The sequence below is a fragment of the Carassius carassius genome, chromosome 16 (genome assembly GCF_963082965.1).
Source record: "Carassius carassius chromosome 16, fCarCar2.1, whole genome shotgun sequence".
NCBI classification, from domain to species: domain Eukaryota; kingdom Metazoa; phylum Chordata; class Actinopteri; order Cypriniformes; family Cyprinidae; genus Carassius; species Carassius carassius.
This window is the reverse complement of record NC_081770.1, coordinates 21,565,289-21,588,924: the sequence shown is the minus strand read 5'-3', so window position 1 is coordinate 21,588,924 and position 23,636 is coordinate 21,565,289. Positions and strand designations below refer to the sequence as shown.

Genomic DNA, 23,636 nt, shown 5'->3' with positions numbered 1-23,636 from the left:
AGAGTGTTAGTTTTAATAAAATGTAGAATTTTATTATTATTTAAAATGTCAATTTATATATTTGTTTTGAAATCAAATGAATAATAAAGATATAATTTTGACTTAAAAAAATGGATTTGGGCCACATTCAGCAGTAATGAAAGAAGACTGTTATTTACATATTTGAAATCTTTTTTTTTTTTAATTATAGTTTAAAAAACTTTAATCCAAAGTTCTTGAATCTGAATAAATTACCTTTTTACCCCGCAAGAATATAAATTAAATTATTTATATATTTGGAATAAAACTTTATTTATAATTTTTTTTTTTTTTTAATGTAGTAATTTAATTTGTAATCTTTTAAACTATTAAAAAATTTGTACTTTTATTTCTTTTTTAGATTAAGAATGAAATTTAAAAAATATAAATATTGCAATTATATGCATTTTGTTTAGTTTAACACTGCTGAATGTGGCCCAAAATCAATTTATGAATCAATTATGAATTTTCTTTTTGTAATATTTTCTATATATTCTACATTTTATATACAATTTCATAAAATATTTTCACATTTTAAATAAATTGTCAAAGTAAACATGTAAGACTTACTGTATTTTGTATCCGTAAGGTTAAGTCTGTAAAGTCATTTTTGCAGAACGTGTAAAGTTGTTGTATTTATTAAAATGCAGTTTAAAAAGTGTCTACACGTGTGCAATAAATGCGTTGTCTGTTCATTTAACATTAAATCAAATGTCCTTTTTGACCTCGTTACATAACCTCTTCTCTTTTTTTCTCTCTCTTCTCTTGGCTGTTCAGGGAAGCGTGTACAGATCCGGAAGCCGATAACGGTTGTGTCTGATGTGGCACCGTCACGACGGACCTCACGGCCGGTCATCATCTCCAGCAGTCAGAAGAAGAGCCCGCCGCGGCCCCTGAGGGAACGGCTGGTGCATTTACTGGCCCTAAAACCCTACCGCAAACCTGAACTCCTGGTGCGGCTCACCAAGGAAGGCCTGTCTCCTCAGGACAAGGAGACGCTGGACAGCCTCCTGCAACAGGTTCATAACCAGTGCTGAAAATACCGTGTGATAACTTTATTCAGCTACATACATACTGCACACTATACATATTCTGAGCATAGCCGGAGAAACCAAGAACCTCTTGAAGTTATAGTTTTGGTTTATGACTCATTTAGTTTGTTTGGACCGTTCAAAGTCATGTTTTTGAATTCTACTTGGACATAAAGGCTGAACCTAGACACATTTGTCATTAAATATACAAACAAGCTTAGCCCTGTGTAAAGCCGGAGTATATAACACGCAGGCTGTCAGCAGGCCAGTGTTGTGTAGTTTGCTTTTCTGTGCTGGTGTTGAAAGGCAACGCTTGTACTCTTATTTTTAGAAAGTCAAAGGCTTAAGCCTGGTTTTATTTTGCTGTGTTTTTCTGGCCGGGTGTAGGTGGCTAACCTGAATAGTAAGGACAGCACCTTCACATTGAAGGATTGTTTGTTTAAGGAAGTCCAGAAGGACTGGCCTGGTTATACCGAGGTGGACCAGCAGATCCTGAAGAGAATTCTTGTACGGTAAGCTTCACATTTACAGTGAAAAATATATATATTTTTTATTTTTTGTCTTTGAAATGAATAGAAATAGTATTTTTTTCTTTAATTATTTTAAGTGATTTTAATAGTTTTCTTTTAAATTATTTTATTTTCTTTGATTACTTCTATTTGCACATTATTTTATTTTAACTTCCTCTGATGTATTAATACATAATTTCAAAGCAAAAAAAAAGGTGATTTTTATTCTATTTGTTATTTTAATTTTGACTCCTAATCCTGATGTTTTCTTTTCTCTTTGTATTAATTTCATGTAACTAGGCGGTGTGTGTTTAGTGATTTTTACTTTGTATTTTTATTTTTAAATATTACTTATGTTTTTTATTATTATGTCCTACTCCTAATGTATTTTCACCTTGGTATTCATTTATGAAACAGTGGTATTGGTAAGTATTTTACATTTTTGTGTTATTTAAATTTTTATATTCTCCACTCCTAATGGGTGTCTTTTTTTTTTTTTTTTTTTTTTTTGACAAGCTGCGCAAATCCAAGCTGATAATGAACGTAGATTTGCGCAGCTTGTCAGTTAACAACGGCTCTGTGTAGTAACAGCTGCTCTGTTAAATCATGCACCTGATGGTGTTTACCGCTGATTAGAGAACCGGCTTTACTGACGAGATGCGCATTCATTATCGGCCGATATTTATCGTGCACACCCTTAAACATTATTTTATTTTGGCTCCTACTCCAAATTTATTTATACATGTACATTATGCAGCAGGACTCATTTGCCTCTTACAGTGAAATGGTTAATTATATAATCAGGTTATTCTCCAGTATACAAGTATTTTTTATTTATTAAATATATATATATATAAAATGTTAAGTGATTTGAGTATTCATTCTCTGCCATTTAGTAGGATTTTACATAAAATGTATACAATTTGATGCTGTTATATGGTGCAATAGTTGATCACAATACCTCCAAGAACCTTTATTTGCCCACTGTATTAGTTGTACAGCTGCATTCACCCTTGTTCTCCGAGCTCTTCATTGGCTCTACATGGAGAAGTCTGGGTTCCCATGAACTCTGGCGGCAGAAGACTGGACCCTGGAAAGCTAAATTTAGAGAAGGTTGTGCTGCGTGCTAGACTGTTGAGAACATGGTGTTGTGATATCTGTTCAAAACAAAATGGAAATATTTGCCAGAAACAAACCCAACACCCAGGTGGAGCACACTCCACACGCTTGCACTTTGAAACCCGGTGGCGATGCTTATCAGCTGACGGCCCTTTTACGTCCGCACAACCCCCTCCTTCTCGCACCCACCCACTTTCCCATCCGTTCGTGGACGAGCTGTGGCTGTGTGCAGTCGGGAGGGTAGTGATGCAACCTTATTCCAGCACATGCTGATCCATGTGTGTGGGTGGCACGGGTCCAAGGTCCGGCCATGCATGGGCACACACAGTTCGACAGCGACTGTAGCGACTCATGCCTCCTACTCTCAGGCATAGTCCCCTGTCTGTTTACCCTTGATGGAGGCAGGGCCTGCTATTGGGAAGCATTGGCCCATGTCATACTGCCCCCTGTTGACATACAAACCTCAAGCAGCATTATAAACTTGTGTTTGAAGGCATTAAATGTTTTAAAGTTGGTAGTTCTGCCAAAATAAAGTTCTGTCATCACCTTGTTGGTCCAAACCTGTATGAGTTTCTCTTTTTTTTTTTTTGCTGAAGTAAAGAAAAGACACTATTTTGAAGAATGTTGGTAACTAAACAATTGATGGTAGCCTGTAGTATATATTTTTCCATACTATAGAAGTCAGCGGCTACCAGCAACTATTTGGTTACCAACATTCATCAAAATGTTGTCTTTGTGTTGAACAGATGAAAGAAAGAAATGGGTTTGGAACAACTTGAAGGTGAGTAAATGATTTATTTTTAGCGGAACTGAATTTTTAAGAGCTCTTAGTGCCTTTGACATCAAAATATGCACATTTCGATGGAAAACTAAATTGCGTAAAGTGTTTGGAGTGCCTATCAGTGATGCGCGGGTCAATGTATTAATAACCCGCACCCGACCGACATTTTCAACTAACCCGCCCGCAACTCGGACACCAAAAAAATAAAAATAAAATATTGTACCTGACCCGCATTTTTAAAAAGCAGTAAATGCTCATCGTAGCGTCATTGGGCCATAGGAATGTAGGCAAAACTAACTAGGCCAAAAAAAAAAAAAACTTAATATATTATAATTGTCAAGAATTATAAAAAATCGTCAGTAAGCTCATAATTTGTACTAAAATAGCCTAGTCTGGCTAAGTCTATTTGTATGTTTCTGCAAGGTCAGCAGACATTGAGGCTCGAGTTTGTTCTGATCCGAGCTCGTGAGCGGAGAGCGCAGTTTTGAATATCCCGATCCGCTCACTCATTCCGTGGGGTCTCACTCAACCCAGAATGGCCTGCTGGTTCGAAAATATGCAAGTCATTTAATTTAGTAATAAACTGGTGTTTTCTGTGTCGCTGCAAAGATGAAGTTGACGATGCGGACTCGCCATGAACGCCAGAGAGTAGCCCATTTATTTTGGTTTGAATATTTTCGTTTAAAAGAAGACATTTCAAACTTTCTGTAATATATATCCTATTTTTCTCAAATCTGTGAGGCACATGCTGAGTTTAGTTCACATGCAATGCAAGTGAAGCTGCCAGCGCCTTATTACATTGTCTGTTATTTATTTATTAAATACGGGCAACTGATTGATAAAACATTTATCAAAATTAGGATACAATTTACACAAAACTAAAATCTTTTAAAAAGTTAAAAGCTAAAAGTTATTCAGCCAATAAAGTGTAGGCCTATGTATTTCAAAAATGTGTCTAGTACTATATAAATTATTTTTATTTCAAACGACCCGACCGACCGCAACCCAAATATCATTAAAAATATTTTTGGTGACTCTTAACCGCGGGTGACCGCAGGCACCCGCTCATTTTGGATCAACCCACGCATCACTGGTGCCTATTCTCTACCATGTGGTGGTGTTTCACATAACCGCGACAAACAACACAATTTATACCACCTGACGAATTTGTATTTATTTGTGCTTGACACATTTTGGTGTTTGTATTGTTTTAACTGGTATATATCGCACACCAGTTTGTTACAATCTTATTAAGGCCAGTTAATTTAGTTTAATTTGTAAAGAAATGCAATTTCCAAAGTTCCTTAAACTGCTTCATCTGGTTTGGTCTTCATGAATACTAGTCAAAAATGTTGTTGACAAGTCATGGACAATATTTGTGTAACCAACATCTTGTTATTGGTAATCAAATAAGACTTTCGCAAAAAGACACTTTTGGCAAGTGCAGATGGGATTAACGAATGTCAAATATTGTCTATTATCTGTCAGAATTTAAAGGGATAGTTCACCCAAAAATGAAAATTGTGTCGTTTAAAAACCTTTCAAATCTGTTCATTTTCTGAACACAAATTAAGATATTTTTGATGAAATCCGAGAGCTTTCTGACCCTCAGTAGAGCGCAACAGATCTGACCCGTTCAAGACCCAGAAAGGTAGTAAGGACATCATTAAAATGGTCCATGTGACAAAGAAATTGTTGAATAAAGGCCGGTTCCTTGGCTCTTTAAAACTAATGATTGTCTGTCTTTCGTTCCCTGCAGAAAACTGTGTAAGCCTCAGAGCAGTGGCCCTGTGTCTGGGGAGAGTCCGGTCAGCCCACACAAGGAGCCGGCCAGCAGCTCGCCCTCTCAGGTCAGCCTTTTGACCCCTTTTAGACACATCAAATCCGGTTATGATTGATCTGCGTAGATTGAGGAAATTTTCAAGGGTTAATCCTTTCCTGCTCTCACATTTCTTCATAATTGTTCAAAAAAAAATACTCCGCCTCTGATTTCTTTTACTTATTTATTTTTTGTGGAGATGCCCAACGCCTCTCTTATGCACTAACACAAGCATTGTTTTGCTAACAAATAAAATCATTTTAGTGTGCATGATTCTGTATTGTGTTATTCTGAAGTTTTAACTAATCTTTCACCAAAATATGATACTCATGTTAAATTTCATTTTCTCTCTCTCTAAAATGCTGAAATTGAATCGCTATTTAATATTTGACTGTTTAAACCGTCCCAGTTTTACGAACAATCATTGCTCGCATCCAACAGAAACGACCTGCAGAGTTCATCGATCCCCTGGCCAATAAGAAACCCAGAATATCGCACCTAGCCAGCAAGTCTACAGGGCTCATTAACGGCAAACTGAGCTCGTCCAATGTGAATGACTCCTCTAGCTCTCAATCAGCTGAGACGTCCTCGAGCTCCCACTTCCCTCCGCTGGAGATCTCCCGACCCTTTGACCCCCTTTCAGACGTCAGCAATGACTCCAACGGCCGAGACTGTGATAGTCAGGAGGCGGCGGTGGCGGAGAGACTGAGTCAGCCCTCGTCGTTTGTCCCTCACTCCACAACGCAAGAAGAAGGGCTGAGCTCCATGTCCCCGGCCCACAGCAGCCTGGACTGCTCTCAGACCCAGAGTGCTCAACCCTCCCTGCATGGCAAGTCTAAGAAGAAGTCCAAAAAACACAAGGACAAAGACAAGTCCAAGGAGAAAGATAGGGGCCGAGAGCGGGACATGAAGAAGGAGAGGAGAGTTGATGAAGACCGTGGCTTGGACCAGAGGAAACCCTGTGACATCACGACGAGCGATAGGAGCCCAGGTGTGGATCAGTTTCTCTGAATCATTTATGATGTCAAGGCTTATGATCTCAGAAAGTAGTACACGGACAAACTTTTGTCAAACTTGAATCTAGTCTTGATTAGATCCGTTTATGTTGACAGACTCTATGAGATAATTAGGTTGAATAGTCATTTAGACAGTCCACCAACCAGTCAATGACCGTATTTTTCGGACTATAAGTCGCACCCAAGTATAAGTCTCATCAGTCCAAAAATACATCATGACAAGGAAAAAAAACATATATAAGTCTCACTGGACTATAAGTAGCATTTATTTAGAACCAAGATAAAACATTACCGTCTATAGCCGCGAGGGGGCGCTGTATGCTGCTCAGTGCTCCTGTAGCCTCTGAAAACATAGAGCGCCCTCTCGTGGCTGTAGACGGTAATGCTTTCTCTTGGTTCATGTCAAATTAATTTTGATAAATAAGTCGCACCTGACTATAAGTCACAGGACCAGCCAAACGATGAAAAAAAAGTGCGACTTATAGTCCAGAAAATACGGTATTAGTTTAGCAACTGACCTAGTCAGCCAGTGTGACTGATTAGTTAAAACATCCCACCAACAGTGGTGTAATGTAATGAAGTAATAATACTTCGTTACAGTACTTGAGTATTTTTTGGTAGTATTTTTTGCATCTCTGAGCAATGTACGGTGTTTACTTATTGAATGAATCAGCCGTTTGAACGAATCGGTTGAATAAATGATTCAGTGATTCACTCATTAACAAAGTCAAATACTATGTTTCTGAATGAATCAGCCGTTTGAACGAATTGGTTGAATAAATGATTCAGTGATTCACTCATTAACAAAGTCAAATACTATGTTCCTGAATGAATCAGTCGTTTGAATGAATCGGTTGAATCTCAATGACTCATTCATTTCACATTTAGACTTTTTTATTTATTTCAAATATTAGTGTTCAACGTTTTATGTTAAAAACTAAAAGACTCCAGAAAAGTTTTCTTATGTTGAAATAAGTACCGGATAAAGTGCTGCTGCTTAACCAAAAATACAAAATGGAAGAAATTGTTAAAACCGAAGACAATCTTGCTACTCAAGCTGTGTATGAAATTTTTTTAATATATATATTTATTTTCTTCTTTTCAATTTTTGCATTTACTTGTACTTTAAATACTTTAGTACATTTAAGATTATAAAAATACTTTTCGTACTTAAGTACAATAAATATCACATACTTTAAGACTTTTTTAATTTATGCATTTAGCACACGCTTTTATCCAAAGTGACTTATAGTGCATTCAGGCTATCAATTTTTACCTATCATGTTTTCCTGGGGAATCGAACCCCCAACCTTGATAAGGCAATGCTCTACCACTTGAGCTAATATTCTAAACGATGACTTCAACTTCTACCAAAGTCATTTTCTGGTACGATATCTGTACTTCTATGGCTTTCAGGTACTTTATACACCACTGCCCACCAATTAGTGAATTGTAAAAATGTTGAAACCCCCTTCAGGTTGTTTCTAGCAGGTTTTTCTTTTTCTCTCCAGTATAATTCTGGACTGACGTCACAGTGCTCTGTCCTTGTCCCTCAGTCTGCAGGATAAAACTCTGTCCTTGAATTCACCTTATGTTTCTTTTCAGGTCTGAACGGAACGTGCAACAGCTCCAGTATCCCTGCGTCATCGTCTGAGACGGCAGACTATTTATTGTAAGCATCTCTTTGTACATTACACATTGCGGTTACCTTTTGCGTCAGGTTTGTTAGGAAAAAGTGCGTTGTATAACCGAAAGAAAATAACATTAAACTTTTATGACAATGTTTTTTTTATGCTTTGTTTCCTCAACAGAAAGTACACGGTGATAAGCTCTCAAGAGCAACGTCAGAGTTACAAAAACGACTTCAACGCAGAGTACAGCGAGTACCGGGGCCTCCACGCACGGATCGAGAGCATCACCCGACAGTTCACTATACTCGACTCCCAGCTCAAACAACTCCAGCAAGGCACAGACAAGTATAAGGTATCTTCAAACTGAAAATGCAGTGCATCCATCCACACACGATTACAACTTCCTTATTTTTTATTAATATGCTGTCAGCCCCTGCCTTGTCCCAGTAGTTGCATCTTACTCTGGAAAATGAGAAATTAAAGCGTAGTTCTGGAGTCCTAGTGTCATTTTTTTCATCTTGATGAACATTACTATGCAAATGGTAAGAGAAGAAAAACAATGTAGTCTTGGAGCGTAATGAATAAACGACACAATCAACCGAATGATTAGAGGCAATAATGTTAAATAACCGGAGCAGAATGTCAGAAGGATCATTTATTTCTCCTGCACGCAGTCATAATCGTTTATAGGGCTCGATAATGAGGATGGCCCTCTGGCGTTGGGCCCAGTGGGAGAGTTTCGGGGTCAGCTGACAGAACTGCCACTTATATCATAGCTGTAAAACTGTGTTGCCAGATCTGGCTAGAAAAAAGTAAGCAACATTGTCTAACAAAACCACTAAAAAGGGAAAAACACGAGAGGAAATGTATGTGCATTATACACTGAGCTGGATGGATGACTGAGAAATTGTAGTCTGTTAATAAATCCAAATTGCATGTCATTTTTGTAGTTCGTGATGTAATCCTTTACATTACACATTTTAGGTAATGTAATCAGATTACTTTTGGCCTAAATCATTTATCACATTGATTTAAATAGGATAATCTTGTACCATACTGATATAAAAAAACAGAGTAAGAAACGGTTTCCCAAACTGGGGTTCAAATAATGTTTATTTTACAAGTATTAATTTAATTAAAATTATTTTAAAATTAAACCATTAAATCTATTCCTCTCACTTTTTGGAATGCCTGCTTTAAATGTAAATAAGTAAAAACGCAAATTTGTGCATTTTAATGTGTTTGAAAGACAAAAGCTTTCAAAGCTATACTAATCCATGGTTAACTAACCTACTGAGTGATGATTCAAATAAAAATTTGTTTCTTCGCTAGTTGAAGCAATGTTCAAACACTTCTTATACCTGAAATGATTTGTGTAGATCCAGCGGACAAAACTGGAAGACTTTGAGTGTTTAAAAGCAGCAGACTATTTTAGACAGGAACATTTTAATAAAATAAAAAAATGTATACATAATTATGATTATGGTCGTTGGGCCCAATGGACATCTGAAGCCAGCAGAAATAATAATAATAAAAAGCATGTATTTATTTAAAATTTTAGTTAATTTGTTTTAAAGTACCATTGAACACATTTTACAGTGTTTAAAGACATTCAACAGACTTTACCCAAGTTATTTAAGACTATTATATGACACTACTGGATATGATTCGAGAAGCTACATTTATCCTAAAGCGTTCTGTAAACCTGAACACAATTTGAAGAATGGCCAAAAGAGACTGAACACAATTTGAAGAGTTCATCTAAAAATATCAGACAACTCTGCCTGTATTCAATCCGATTACACATTTCAAACTACTGTATCCGAGCAGGAGCTTCATTGTAACGAAATGTTTGTTCTTTTCACAGACAATCCACAATCAGATACTTGAAGAGTATCGCAAAATCAAAAAGGTAAGCTGACCGTCTCTTCCCAATTTTCGTTATGTAACATCCAACGTATATCAAGTTTGAAATACTCATCACATTCTTTTCATTTTAATTTTTTTCTTCCCAGGCTAATCCAAACTATAGCCAAGAGAAGAACCGCTGTGAATACCTACACAACAAACTGGCACACATTAAAAAACTGATAGCAGAATATGATCAACAGCAACTGCAAAACTGCCACTAATAACAAGATTTTTTTTCTCAATTTTTTTTCTCCTTAATCTTTGTCTCTCTTGAGAGAGAGAGAGGGAAATCTCTGGATTTTTGTTGTTTTTTTTGGCTTGCTCTAAAAACAAGTTGTACTAATGTAAAATGCCACGAAAATGATTTCCTTTTTTTTTTTTTTTTCGTAGTGGGTCAAGTGCTCTAGTGAGGACACCCACGGATTTCGTCTTTTTTTTATTTTTTTTATTTAATGGGACTCGGGAAATGGGCGTACTCAGCCATGCTTACCTGTGTAGCCTAATGCATTATGGGATTGGTTGCCAGCTTCCTTCCCTTATCAAAGGTCTCCGAGTGTGAAAGGAAAAACTGTTCTTTGGAGATCTCTTCCGAACAGGGATAACCAAAACCCATTCCCAGAATCTCAGAGTTTAAGGTTTAGAAGTAAAAATTAAATGGATTTTTTTTTTTCTGTATGTACTAAAATGGAAGGTCCTATATTTTATTTTTCTTTTATATTTATTTTCGTCTTCCATAGGGATACATAAGTCCGATTATGAGTGCTAAAACATCTCATCCCGTCCCTTTTGGTCTCTCTTTCTTGAATCAGTCAGTATTTTATGCAAAAGCTGCCTTGGATTTTTTGAGAGATCCCTAATGCAGTACACCCCCCCCCACCTCCCGTTTTCTTTTCTTAGAGTGCTGTAGTGTCTGAAATAGCACTATTTGGCTCCTTATTTTGTGCAATGTGCTAGACCAGGTGCAATGGACCTGAATCGGATGCCTATGGGAAGGAGATAACCATCTGTTTAAAGGCTTTGACAGTATCAGTATTACCATGGTAGAACTCCATATGAATGAACTCGCCATTCAAAAGACGATGGAGCGCTTCGATGTTGGCACATTTTTACAATATTTTACGCTTTTAACTGAAAAACATATGACTTGATCACAACCCAATCATGAATCAGTTGTGGCAAATCTTGTAAAATTGTGCCTCGGGTATCTGCAGTAATCCAGTATTGCTAGTTACAAGTGTGACTGTGTAACATATCACATTTGTGGCCAAACTTTCTTGGTATTCTTCCAGAAAATAGCGATTGTATCCCTTTAACGCAGCCTTGAGGGCTGGTTGGTGAAGACGACGCAAAAATGGTAGAAACGCAACCTTGGCTAGCTGTCTGAACCCTTTAGCAATTCAATGCTTGCTTGAATACTGAGTATTTGTGGGGGGGTTGAATACTTCTGACAGTGTTTTCGTTACGAGATGACTGTTAAATTCCATTAAGACATCTCATCGTGGAGGATCCGTTACAAACCTCTGACGTGCTCCTCGCGTTACCTGTGGACGCTCGACCACAAGTTGCTCATCTGTCGGCTCCTGTTGAACCATCAGTTGTACTTCTGATATCTGAACTCTTATGTTTAAATATTAAAATTCAGCACTTTGCTCAGCCTCTTGCTGTTACTCTTACCTGGGTTTTGTTGCAAGGAGACACTTGCCTTGTCTGTGTATGCATGCTTTCTGACTGTTGAAGACACAAGAAAGGGTTAAGGCCAGTGTTTGCAGCGGATTTACACTGCTGTTTAATATTCAAGACAAATATTTATAAAATTTCAACCCTGAATTTACCTGGTCCGCTTTGGTTCAGTGTTGCAATTTTAGGAGCGGGATTGCAAAAATTAAAATAGTTGAATTTGACTTACGAATTAACTGAGAATAATTCTCAATCACAAATTTACCACACAAAACACAATTTTTTTTTTTCAGAACCGATCATGATCTGCTTTTTGGTCTTTTGTGTTTCATGCAGAAATGGTCTGAAAATGATGCACAAATTCAACGACAAATACGAATGACTTTTGTTTGGATTTGAAACCGCTACGATACTTTGAAAAAATGAGACAACTTGGGGGGGAAATGTGCCAAATGACCTGTTGTATAGGTTTGGATCAGATTAAATATGTTGCTGTTTCAGCAACAACAACAAAAAATAATAATAAAAATAAAGGGAGTGGGAGGAGCTTTGGGACTAAGGCTTGATGTCAATGCTAAAACCCAAAGCGTGCTTTTTGAAATATGGGACTGAAATTTATCTTGGTATTTCAATAAAATTCTTGGAAAAACTTGCGTTTTATTCTAATGTTTTGTATGTCCTCCTAATGATGTTTTTTTTTTTTACCTCGTTTGCTCTTTTTGCTGTTAACTAATACAACACCAGCACGGAATTTATACTGCAAAAGTGGCTCTGATGCACTTCTGAAGAGGCATTTAGGTGTCTTTACACAGATGGTTTAATGCAGCTCAAAGGTGGCATAAATGCATTTACACCTTTACACAACAATTGCACCTTAATACAGTAGTTTCATACTAGGGGCTGAGGTGGGTCAGAGCAGCCATAATTTACTTCGCCTTTTATGCAGCATTATGAAGCAGCACAGTGCTTTTCAAGTGGTATTTAGACATCTTTACACAGACCGTTTAATGCTGCTCAGAAGTGGCATAAAAGCATTTTACACAGAAATTGCATACTGTGATACTAGGGGCTGAGGTGGGTTCAAGAAGGCATCATTTAGTTTGGATTTTATTTGCCATTTGTGTCTTTACACTCAATTTTGAGCATGCACAGAGCAGCCTTAAATCAACTGGGTAAAGATGGCATCAGCCTTTACTTTGGCCATACAGGTGCTGGTCATATAATTAAAATATCATCAAAAATTTGATTATTTCACAAATACCATTCAAAAAGTGAAACTTGTATATTATATTCATTCATTACACACAGACTTGTATATTTCAAATGTTTGTCTTTTAAATTTTGATGATTATAACTGACAACTAAGGAAAATCCCAAATTCAGTATCTCAGAAAATTAGAATATTGTGAAAAGGTTCAATATTGAAGACACCAGGTGCCACACTCTAATCAGTTAATTAACTCAAAACACCTGCAAAGGCCTTTAAATGGTCTCTCAGTCTAGTTCTGAAGGCTACACAATCATGGGGAAGACTACTGACTTGACAGTTGTCCAAAGGATGACCATTGACACCTTGCACAAGGAGGGCAAGACACAAAAGGTCATTGCAAAAGAGGCTGGCTGTTCACAGAGCTGTGTCCAAGCACATTAATAGAGAGGCGAAGGGAAGGAAAAGATGTGGTAGAAAAAAAGTGTACAAGCAATAGGGATAACCGCACCCTGGGGAGGATTGTGAAACAAAACCCATTCGAAAATGTGGGGGAGATTCAGAAAAAGTGGACTGCAGCTGGAGTCAGTGCTTCAAGAACCACTACGCACAGACATATGCAAGACATGGGTTTCAGCTGTCACATTCCTTGTGTCAAGCCACTGTTGAACAACAGACAGCGTCAGAAGTTTTTCACTTGAGCTAAAGACAAAAAGGACTGGACTGCTGCTGAGTAGTCCAAAGTTATGTTCTCTGATGAAAGTAAATTTTGCATTTCCTTTGGAAATCAGGGTCCCAGAATCTGGAGGAAGAGAGGAGAGGCACACAATCTTGAGGTTGCTTGAGGTACGGTGTAATGTTTCCACAGTCAGTGATGGTTTGGGGTGCCATGTCATCTGCTGGGGTTGGTCCACTGTGTTTTCTGAGGTCCAAGGTCAACACAGCCCTATACCAGGAAGTTTTAGAGCACTTCATGTTTCCTGCTGCTTCCAACTTTTTGGAGATGCAGATTTCATTTTCCAACAGGACTTGGCACCTGCACACAGTGCCAAAGCTACCAGTACCTGGTTTAAAGACCATGGTATTCTTGTTCTTAATTAGCCAGCAAACTTGCCTGAAAATCTATGGGGTATTGTGAAGAGAAAGATGCGATATCCCAGACCCAACAATGCAGAAGAGCTGAAGGCCACTGTCAGATCAACCTGGGCTCTCATAACACCTGAGCAGTGCCACAGACTGATCGACTCCATGCCACACTGCATTGTTGCAGTAATTCAGACAAAAGGAGCCCCAACTAAGTATTGAGTGCTTTACATGCTCATACTTTTTATGTTCACACTTTTCAGTTGGCCAAGATTTCTAAAAACGCTTTCTTTGTATTGGTCTTAAGTTATATTCTAATCTTCTGAGATACTGAATTTGGCATGTTACTTAGTTGTCAGTTATAATAATCAAAATTAAAAGAAAGAAACATTTGAAATATATCAGTCTGTGTGTAATGAATGAATATAATAAGTTTAAATTTTTGAATGGAATTCGTGAAATAAACTTTTTGATTATATTTTAATTATATGACCAGCAACTGTATAATGCAGAGACCCCTCAGTTCAATCAACGCGCACTAGATGGCACCACAGGTTTTTTTTTTAAATCAAGCTGTCATACTTCCCTTATTTACTTCCAGTGGGACAATTTCTCTGGGTAAATGGGACTTAATATCTGTTCCTAAATATCATAACCTGTACTTACCTACCCCAGTGGCTTTTTGTGCCTCATTTGGTACTCGAACCCCTCGCGCTTTATAAACACATCCGTAACAAATACTAAACCCTGAGAGGAAGACGCATTTGGATGTATGCTCAGGGAAATGTCGTGTGAAATCCTCAGCTGGCTTCACAGAACTGAGTTTGGCTCCAACGCCTCTACGTTGGCCTCAATTTTAGGGGAGCTCGAGGAGAGTCAGTGAGTTCAGTCTGGCGCGGACCCAGCCTCTCGTTCCTGCCTCATTTACGTCTATCCCTGTCCTCGTTCATCCCGTTACGACACACCGAGACACCTGACAGCTGGAAGACGCCCTCAAGATTTAAGGCTTTCCTTCCTGTTTGCTTAGGTCCGCAAATTGCGCTCTTAAAGACCGCGTTTACGTTTCCCTCAAGGTTGTGGGAATGTAGTTTTAATATAGCTCTGCGTCCATGGTTAGGCTGGGTTTGCTGTTCATAAACAAGCTGTTTGTCGTTAGTTGAGTGAGGAACAACACATTTAATTGGGTATCCACATATGGAGTGTGATATCCTGAAATGTTTACATATTTAATATGCCTGGAATCATGTTGACAAGACACAATCTGAATCTGACATGTAAATAGAATAGCCTAGTAATAACAGCAGGTCACATTATATTAAATAAAATAAAATTAAATTTATGCATTTAGCAGACGCCTTTGTCCAAAGCGACTTACATTGCATTCAGGCTATCATTTTTTTTTTTTTTTTTGGAATTAAATGTTCCAAACTTAGAAAATGTTTTCATTGTCAAGTAGTTTTGGGAAGTTTGATTCATTTTAGCGAAGAGGTCATTTACTTTGATTCTTCAAGAAGAAAAAAAGAATCTCATAAGTTGAGACATGTTTCCAGATGCATCGTTAACATTTATTCATATTTTTAAATAAACTATGTATTTTTCTTTTTTTCTTAAAAAATATTTATTATTAGAATGTATTTTAGTTTTATTGGGCCTAGTTCTATCCTCGGTTTTATTTGTTTTATTTATTTATTTATTTTAATAGAGTGGCTGAGCCACAACACACAAATCTAGCCTACTTTAAAATACAATACTACTTCCAGTGTTTTTATTATTAACTCAAATTATTTAAATGTGTTTAGTTGCTGAAATAAAATATACATATTAGATGTATATAAACAACTGATAACTAACTGAAACAAAATAAATAGCAATGTCAATCAAATACACTGACAATTGCTGTAAAAGTATTAAGTAACAAAGACTTTTAATTTATATTTATTATATTATCCTGTCGTGTTTCTTTAGATTAGAAACTAACATTTCAGTAGTGGTAAAAAATTTAATAAAGTTATTTTGTCTTGATGTCGTCTAAACACCTGTTTAGGGTTTTTTTAAGGATGAGGCAGCTGCTTATTGTTATGATCTGAGATTTTTCAAGATATCTTAACTTAAAACTAGATAGATAGATAGACAGATAGATAGATAGATAGACAGATAGAGACAGACAGATAGAGTTATGTGTGTTGTGTAAATACATACATTTAGCTATCTATCTGTCTGTCGGTCTGTCTGTGTCTGTCTATCTGTCTGTCTGTTTCCCTACTGTGTCTGTCTATCTATCTGTCTGTGTCTGTCTATGTATTTATCTGTCTGTCTATCTATCTGTCTGTCTCTGTCTATCTATCTGTATATATCTGTCTGTCTGTCTGTCTATCTGTCTGTCTATCTATCTGTCTGTCTCTGTCTATCTATCTATCTATCTGTCTGTCTGTCTGTCTCTGTCTGTCTATCTGTGTCTGTCTATCTATCTGTCTGTGTCTGTCTATGTATTTATCTGTCTGTCTATCTATCTGTCTGTCTCTGTCTATATATCTGTCTGTCTTTGTCTGTCTGTCTGTCTATCTATCTGTCTGTCTCTGTCTAGCTATCTATCTATCTATCTGTCTGTCTATCTGTCTATCTATCTATCTATCTATCTATCTATCTATCTATCTATCTATCTGTCTCTGTCTGTCTGTCTGTGTATCTATCTATCTATCTATCTATCTATCTATCTATCTATCTATCTATCTATCTATCTATCTATCTATCTATCTGTCTGTGGATTTCATGCTCTTTATAAGTTTACACGAATGTTGATTTTCATTTATGCCACCATCATTTTAAATAATTTCTCAAATCTTTTCAAGAAAATTTATAAAAGTGCTATCTAAAAAGAAACCTAATGTATAAGTTTCACTTCACGTTCTCTCCCTTCATTTTAAGGTAACGGTCTAGCAAACTGAACCTGATAGTAAACATGGGTCCTTCACATTCTGCACATGTGCTGGGGGAAAAAATGGTATATCCCGCCCATTCAACGGTTATTGGCACCGGCATCCTGATTCAAACCGCCCGGTTAATTGTCGATCCGTGTCATCGTTACCCAGCCAATGTGAGAGAGTTGTCGCGGAGAAATCCCCGCCGTGTGTGTGTCGGAGAACAGACGCCTCGCCCCTCTAGTTTTATACATACCAATTTCCACTCTCCCTTTCGTTTCGGTTTTGATGGTACGGCCTGTGCACCACACACGAACGAACGAATCGTTCACGCGAGTCGGATCTTTTCAATGAATCGTTTGAACCGCTTGCCAAAACAGTTGAGAGCGATTCGTTAGGGATATTTACCAAAAAAATGAAAATTGTCATAATTTACTTACCCTAATTTGATTTATTAATTTTGTATAAACAGAAAGAGTGTGTATGAACCCGAACGTTATCAGTAAGAGTTTGGAGCCAAATGCGAGTGGACGCCAGTAAGCTTTCGGTGACGTAAAAGATTCATCTGAGACGTTTTTTACAAGAATTGTTCAAAAGAACCGATTCGAAGAAATGAGTCGGGCCTCCCACCACCACCAACACACACATACACACACTCGGGCGCATTTTTTTTTTCATCGTGAGCCGGTCAAGATGGCGGCGGTACTACCAAGACGGAGCAGCCGCACGGCTTAATCGATCATTTTCTCTAAAACACCGGGGCAGGTCGGATTCAAACCGACCGAATCGCGTGGCACGACTGTGTGAAATCACCCGCGGCCTGCGATATCCAACGTGGGATTCTATCGCGTTAAACCCGGTGTTTTTTTTTACGGAAATGCTCTTACTCTAGTTTGTGTCTCGTCCGTTAGCTCTATTTGGGGAGAATGGGAGACAAGCTGGAGTTAAAACTGAAGTCTCCGGTCGGAGCCGAAGCTGCAGGCTATCCGTGGCCCTTACCTGTTTATGTAAGTAACGTATTATTGTAAAAGTATTATTGTTTTAATACAAGCCGAGTCCAACACCGGGATTCCCTTGCGATCAAGCGAAGTGGGTCAGAGAACAACGAGTACATGCTGTGCATAGTGTATGCATATCTTGTTTTGATTTGTAAAATGTGCTTGTTTCTAAATTAGTGTTATAAGAACCAAGAACCGCTTAAAATTTGGACATGAGAGAGTAAATACATCGTGAAGGCGTTGAATGTATCCTAAACGTGTAACGTTATCTGTTCATAAAGGTGTTCGGTAGACCACTAAACACTGCCGTTAGACTTGAAATTACATAATTGTTTCGTTTTAAAATCTGTTATCACCTCAGCTAATATTAATATCTGAATTGCAGGAAATGCACCCTGTGTGTAGCCTGCTGACCCAGTTGGCCGTCTCGTACAGTGGCTGTGTTTCAAATCTTAGTAAGCTGTCTTGCCGACACAACAACCAACGTATATAACATGTTTATTACTGACTAAGCCGTTCCGATACGATTTAACGCGTAAATAAAAACAAATGACGTCTTTGTTGTGATTCAAATCTTTGGAATTTGAATTATTTTCATTTGTCAGTTACCCTTTTAAGGACAGCTACGTTAGTTGACAAATGGGTTTATTTTTGGATGTTATGAGCAAGTCATAATAATATTCACTCAAACGAAATATCCAAACAAGTCTTACGTCGTTTTTTTAAAAATATTGTTTATTTACCATAAGATTTGAGTTGACCTTAAGCGCGAGCGTGTTTCACTCACTAGGTAGTCAGCTCACGAGAGTTTGAGACACCGCCACAAACCATAACCTGCCATTGCAAAGAGTGTGTGTTTGTGTGTCTATAAACACGTATTAATTCACTTCAGAAACGCGAGGCTATTGACAAACGAACTGTTTTACGCGTTCATTAATGCACACATTCAGGCGTAAACGATAGTTTGTATGACTGCGTTTAAAAAAAAAATTCTGGAGGCTGGAATTCACGTTAGCCATCATGCTAACAGTCAGATAGTAGGACTTTATCGCGTTTTACCCAACACTAACTGCCGTCAAGCTCTAGATATCTTAAACATTGTAAATATCCGCCATAAGTGTGGGTGTGTGTGCAGAACTGTAGTGGATGTTTTAGGGTGAAATAAGCTTCGTGCCGGCTCAATATCACACGGAGGGTGTTCAACAAAAGGCGAGTGGACGGTATCTGTGTGTTTTATTGACATCTTTTATTTGTGTCACGTAATATGGGTATCTTACGGTTTTTCACAGTTTTGATATTTCCTTTACATTGTTTCGCGGTTGTATCTTTCTAGTATGACAACATTTGGGATCTTTTGAAGTATTGTGTACCGTTCTGGACGTGTCAAGTTTGTCACTGATGTCTAAAAACGGGTTTGCTTGGGATAGTGCTATGTTTTGGTTACCATTTGGGTACATCCTGACAAGGAACCGTGTCATAGTGTAGCCTGTATGGCTGATATTTCTTGAAAAACAAGCTGGTGTGCAGGATTCACTCTAGGAAGTTTGACAATAACTGACTTTTTATTGGGAACAAAGGGGTTGTAAAGCCTGCTGGACTCGAATATTGTCTTTTAAAGTTTGCTTTCCAGCATATACATTATTATTGAAGATTGTTAGCTGCTATTATTACACATCGAATGTACTCCCAACTCTTAGTGTTAAATATTTAGTGTGTTACTTATCCTGTACTGTTGTACTAAAAACACGAATGAAGCCTTTTCTTTTTCTAAAAGCCAAAGTATACCTTGTTTTTTACATGTTCATAATGTTCAACAAAAGTTTTTTTTTCTTACTTCTCTCATGTTTTCATCGAGAAACCTGAGATGTTTGTGCCGAGGGTCTAAGGCAGACGCGAGAAGAGGAGTTTTCACTGCATTCTCCAAGTTAGCGGTGTTTATTCGTCGCTTGAGAGATGCTGTAACAATTTTCTTCAATTTCTTTCAATTTCTGTGATTCTCCACGGCATATTTGAAGTACTGTAGAAGACCACAGTTCTTAGGGGCCGTTCACTTATCGCGTCTTTTGCATGCTCAAGTTCGTGATTTCCAATGTAGGCGCGCGGTATGCGCGCTCATAATGGAAGCGACGCGGTCGCGATGCGCACGCGGTGCGACGCTCCCGTTTTTTCCAGACGCGTCCGCACCACATCGAGTTAAAAACATCTCAACTTTACAGAATACCGCAATCGCACCGCAGGTCATGTAACAAGAACTAAACATTCAGCTTCATCCTTTCCTGTAACAACGTTGAAAGCTCAGCCAAGATAAAGGAACAGTTGATCATAGCTGTATATGGATTGCCATTTTGAAATAAATTTAGTAGCAGAGCTACTGAAAGCGATTTTTTTAGTGCTGCAAATCCATTTATCCTTTGCTGAAATTTCCGCGTCTTCATGGAGAGAGCGCGTCATTGTTGCTTAGCAACGGCAGCCGCCTCAGGAGCACTTCTGCCCTAGCGCTTTGGAAAGGAGAAAGCAGCGCGCATAGTGTTTTCCACACCTTTTTAGGCGCGATATGTGAACGGCCCCTTATTCATTCATTAATTATTTTTTGCTTGCATACATCTTCAAATATGCCGTGGAGAATCACAGAAAGTGACCAAATTAGGATTTATTGTGAAATTTTTTTTTTTTGCGAAATTCGAATATCATTTTTATTTATTTAATAATTAGAGCAGAACGAATATTCAAATGTTCGACTATCCGTGCACACCCCTACCCAAAACGCCCTCGCATTTTGGCGACAAGTTTTCCATTGACATCTTTTGAAAATGTATTAGTAATCTAATTTCTATGATTATTGTGCCCTGAATGGAGTCGAAAAGGCTTGTTTGGAGTCGTATCATCCATTCTGAGTCAGCCGCTGCTCCTATGTCTGTGTTGTTTCTGAAATCATACAGTCATTGCAAATGTACAGTAATCATAACACACAGATTCCACGCAGTGATGGGACAAGACACCCCCATAAAATACACACCCAAGCACATGCTATTTACCCTGTTATAGCAGGCCGTTTGAGTAAGAAAAGAGATGAGGAAATGTCTTCGTGTTCGATGTAACTAAAGAAAATACAAGGCGGGGATATTTATTTTAATATTTCATTACGAGAAAGTGTTCGGAAAGTCGCCGCGTCATCTGAAAGTTCACATTCCTCACACCACCAAAGTTGCCAACGCTGTTTCGGTCGTAGACGGAAATGGTGGGGGGGTGCAGATCAAAGCCTGTGGTTTCCACAGAAACGGCTGTCTCATTTGTCCCTCCCGATGTTTAATATACTATGATTCATGCTCTTTTTACACAAACCGAGAATGCGGCTTTCTCAGAAGCGTAGGTTATTTTCAGAGCTGCTGCATCACTGAAAACTCCTCTCTCTTTCATTTGAGTCACTCAGCTTGTAGTGTAGTAGTTGTGACCTCCGCCGTTTTACTGTCTCGCTTGGCCTCAGATGACTTCCGTCTTTGACATCGGCTGATAAGGGATGGATGCCCCACCTACTGAGAGCCATATTTCTGACCTGCTGTTGGGTAAACAGAGTTACAGAGCGCCTGTGTTTGGTGAGCTGTGGACGTGCCTTGCAAATTTTTGTTTAGGGAGGGGCGGATTGTGTAAATTAGGGAGTCTGGGCGGTGGTTATCCACATGCACTGCTGATTTAGACTTCCCTTACAGGATAAGGTCATTTAGTCACCTTTATGTTGTTCCAAGCCCATATGACTAGCTTTCTTCTGACGATAACCGAAAGAGATGTTTGACAGAATGTTCACGCTGCTGCTTTTTTTGTACAGAAAGTGAAAGGAGATTCTACAGGTTTTTTTTTTTACTCTTATGAGCCAGTTATTTTTAGTGAATCCAAAATATACAGCACTATCTGTGTAGCCTGGTTCACTAACAAATGACTCTTTTGAGCGGATTCTTTTTCATGAATCTCATATATGTATATGTGTGTGTGTACGTGTGTATATATATATATATATATATATATATGTATATGTATATATATATATATATATATATATATATATATATATATATATATATATATATGTATATATATATATATATATGTGTATGTGTGTGTGTGTGTGTGTGTGTGTATATATATATATATATGTGTGTGTGTATATATATGTATGTGTGTGTGTGTGTGTGTGTGTGTGTGTATGTATATATATATATATATATATATATATATAATTACACACACACACACACACACACAGATGGTCTACTCTTTATAATTAACAACATTTGAAGAAAGAGAATTTATTTCATGTTATAAAATTGGACATTTTAGCTAAGCTCTACCAAACTGAATCATGACCTTGTGGATACCTTACCCTAGTCTCCAATCAGATTGATTTCATTGTATGGAAAAGAGCAGCGTGCACATTCTACAAAACCTCTCCTTTTGTGCTGCTCAGAACAAATAAAGATTGTCATACAGATTAGAAACGTTACACAAGTGAATAAATGATGGCAAAATCTTCATTCTTGGGCGAATTAACCCTTCAAACACCCCAGACGTGGGTGAGAAAACGTGAGAAACTGAAGTGCTGTGTTTTCCTCTCCCTGCTTTTTAAATATTTCTTGCTTTTATTCGAGGTTACGGTGTGTTTTACAAAGGACCAAAAGCCCTCCATTCATTCAAATCTTGTTTTTCAGAGACTCAACCGAGTGATTTTTTTTAAATTTTCCTCTCCCGCTGTTACCGGCTCCTCGTCCACTAGCCTCACGGCTTCACATTGTGCTCTGAACAAAAGCATCCCACTCACCTGGGGCGGGAGGAAGGAGAGGGTTTTTATCCAACACTGAGCTTCACTGTTTTCTGTCTTCCTTACGCTCCTATAACCTACATATCCGGCCAAATTTACAACCCATATCTGGAAACTGGTCTGTAATTGCTTCCACATGAAAGTGTCAATTCTTTAAACCTGGCTACAAAATGATTCATTCAGAGTATGAGGAATTACAATCAAACACGCCTCACAGTTCGAACGTTATGACCCGGTTAAGCCCATTATGTCACAAAGGTGTGGCGTCTTGCCACCCCGGCCAAAACAAACAGTTGTGCAGTGCAGATGAGTGTTCAAGAGGCGTGATTTTAAGTTTATTTTTTTCCTCCACCTCCCTCCGTGAGTCACGTCAGGGGTGTGTGAGGTGGACGAAGAGCCCATTTTTGCACTCGTAAGTCAAGCGTGCTCGTGACCGAGGGCTGTCGTGCTTTATTTTTTGCTCTCTGTCATCCTCCCCTCCTTTCCTATGGATATTTTTAGCTGTGGCGCTGGTGTTGCTGTGCGCCGGAACACCCCGTACATGCGTCCTGCGCCCCTCCTCTCTGCTTGTGCACGTACACACTCCGCCATCTGTCTTGGCGTTTGCATTTAACGCAGTATTGAAATAATGCAACATCCCTGCTTTAAATAAGTGCCCTTGTTTGGCCTCAGACTACGGCTGCATTATTTCCCAGTCCTGTGACACTGCCTCGGTACTGCAGGGGTGGGCAGAAGAGCACGAGACCCGCCGTACGTGCAGCTGAGCGGGAAAACTGCTAGGAGGAGCTTCGCGAGGCAGAGGAGCCCAGCAGCGGCACACTCAGGCAGGCAGAGGGCTTCTCAGGACTCTGTTGACAGAAAGTGGGTCACTGGGTCAGGCAGCAGCAGAGCTCCAGTGGCAGGCCAGAGCGAGATCGACGGGGTCACGTCCATATGTTGGACGCAATCCGGGATTAATTAGCCTTGAAAATTATTCATATAGACCTCAGAGCTCTAAAAAGGGCCAGTTACATCTTTTTAAGTGCAGCACAGTCATGTGTGATGGCTCTCAGGATTTTTTGTGTGTAAAAACAAATATATATATATATGAATGAGAAATCTTGCTGAT

At 38.4% G+C, this 23,636-nt stretch overlaps 2 protein-coding genes across 3 annotated transcripts in view; both read left to right on the top strand.

Annotated features, from left to right (window-relative positions):
- Nucleotides 1–10,077, top strand: part of ell (elongation factor RNA polymerase II) — a 35,675-nt gene extending 25,598 nt beyond the window's left edge. The window contains exons 5-12 of the mRNA XM_059569549.1: nucleotides 796–1,037; nucleotides 1,437–1,561; nucleotides 5,218–5,308; nucleotides 5,719–6,268; nucleotides 7,899–7,965; nucleotides 8,105–8,276; nucleotides 9,792–9,836; nucleotides 9,940–10,077. Coding sequence (XP_059425532.1) covers nucleotides 796–1,037; nucleotides 1,437–1,561; nucleotides 5,218–5,308; nucleotides 5,719–6,268; nucleotides 7,899–7,965; nucleotides 8,105–8,276; nucleotides 9,792–9,836; nucleotides 9,940–10,056 — 1,409 coding nt within the window. The 3' untranslated portion in view covers nucleotides 10,057–10,077. The remainder of the gene's footprint in view (nucleotides 1–795; nucleotides 1,038–1,436; nucleotides 1,562–5,217; nucleotides 5,309–5,718; nucleotides 6,269–7,898; nucleotides 7,966–8,104; nucleotides 8,277–9,791; nucleotides 9,837–9,939) is intronic.
- Nucleotides 10,078–17,312: 7,235 nt separating this feature from the next.
- The window catches only part of dot1l (DOT1-like histone H3K79 methyltransferase), a 31,490-nt gene continuing 25,166 nt past the window's right edge, over nucleotides 17,313–23,636 (top strand). Inside the window, exons 1-2 of one of the 2 annotated variants that reach the window (XM_059569543.1) lie at nucleotides 17,313–17,554; nucleotides 17,632–17,727. In XM_059569543.1, the coding sequence (XP_059425526.1) occupies nucleotides 17,647–17,727 (81 nt within the window). In that variant the 5' untranslated portion in view covers nucleotides 17,313–17,554; nucleotides 17,632–17,646. Of the gene's footprint in view, nucleotides 17,728–23,636 lie in introns of both variants that reach the window. The other variant, XM_059569544.1, reaches the window with a different exon arrangement.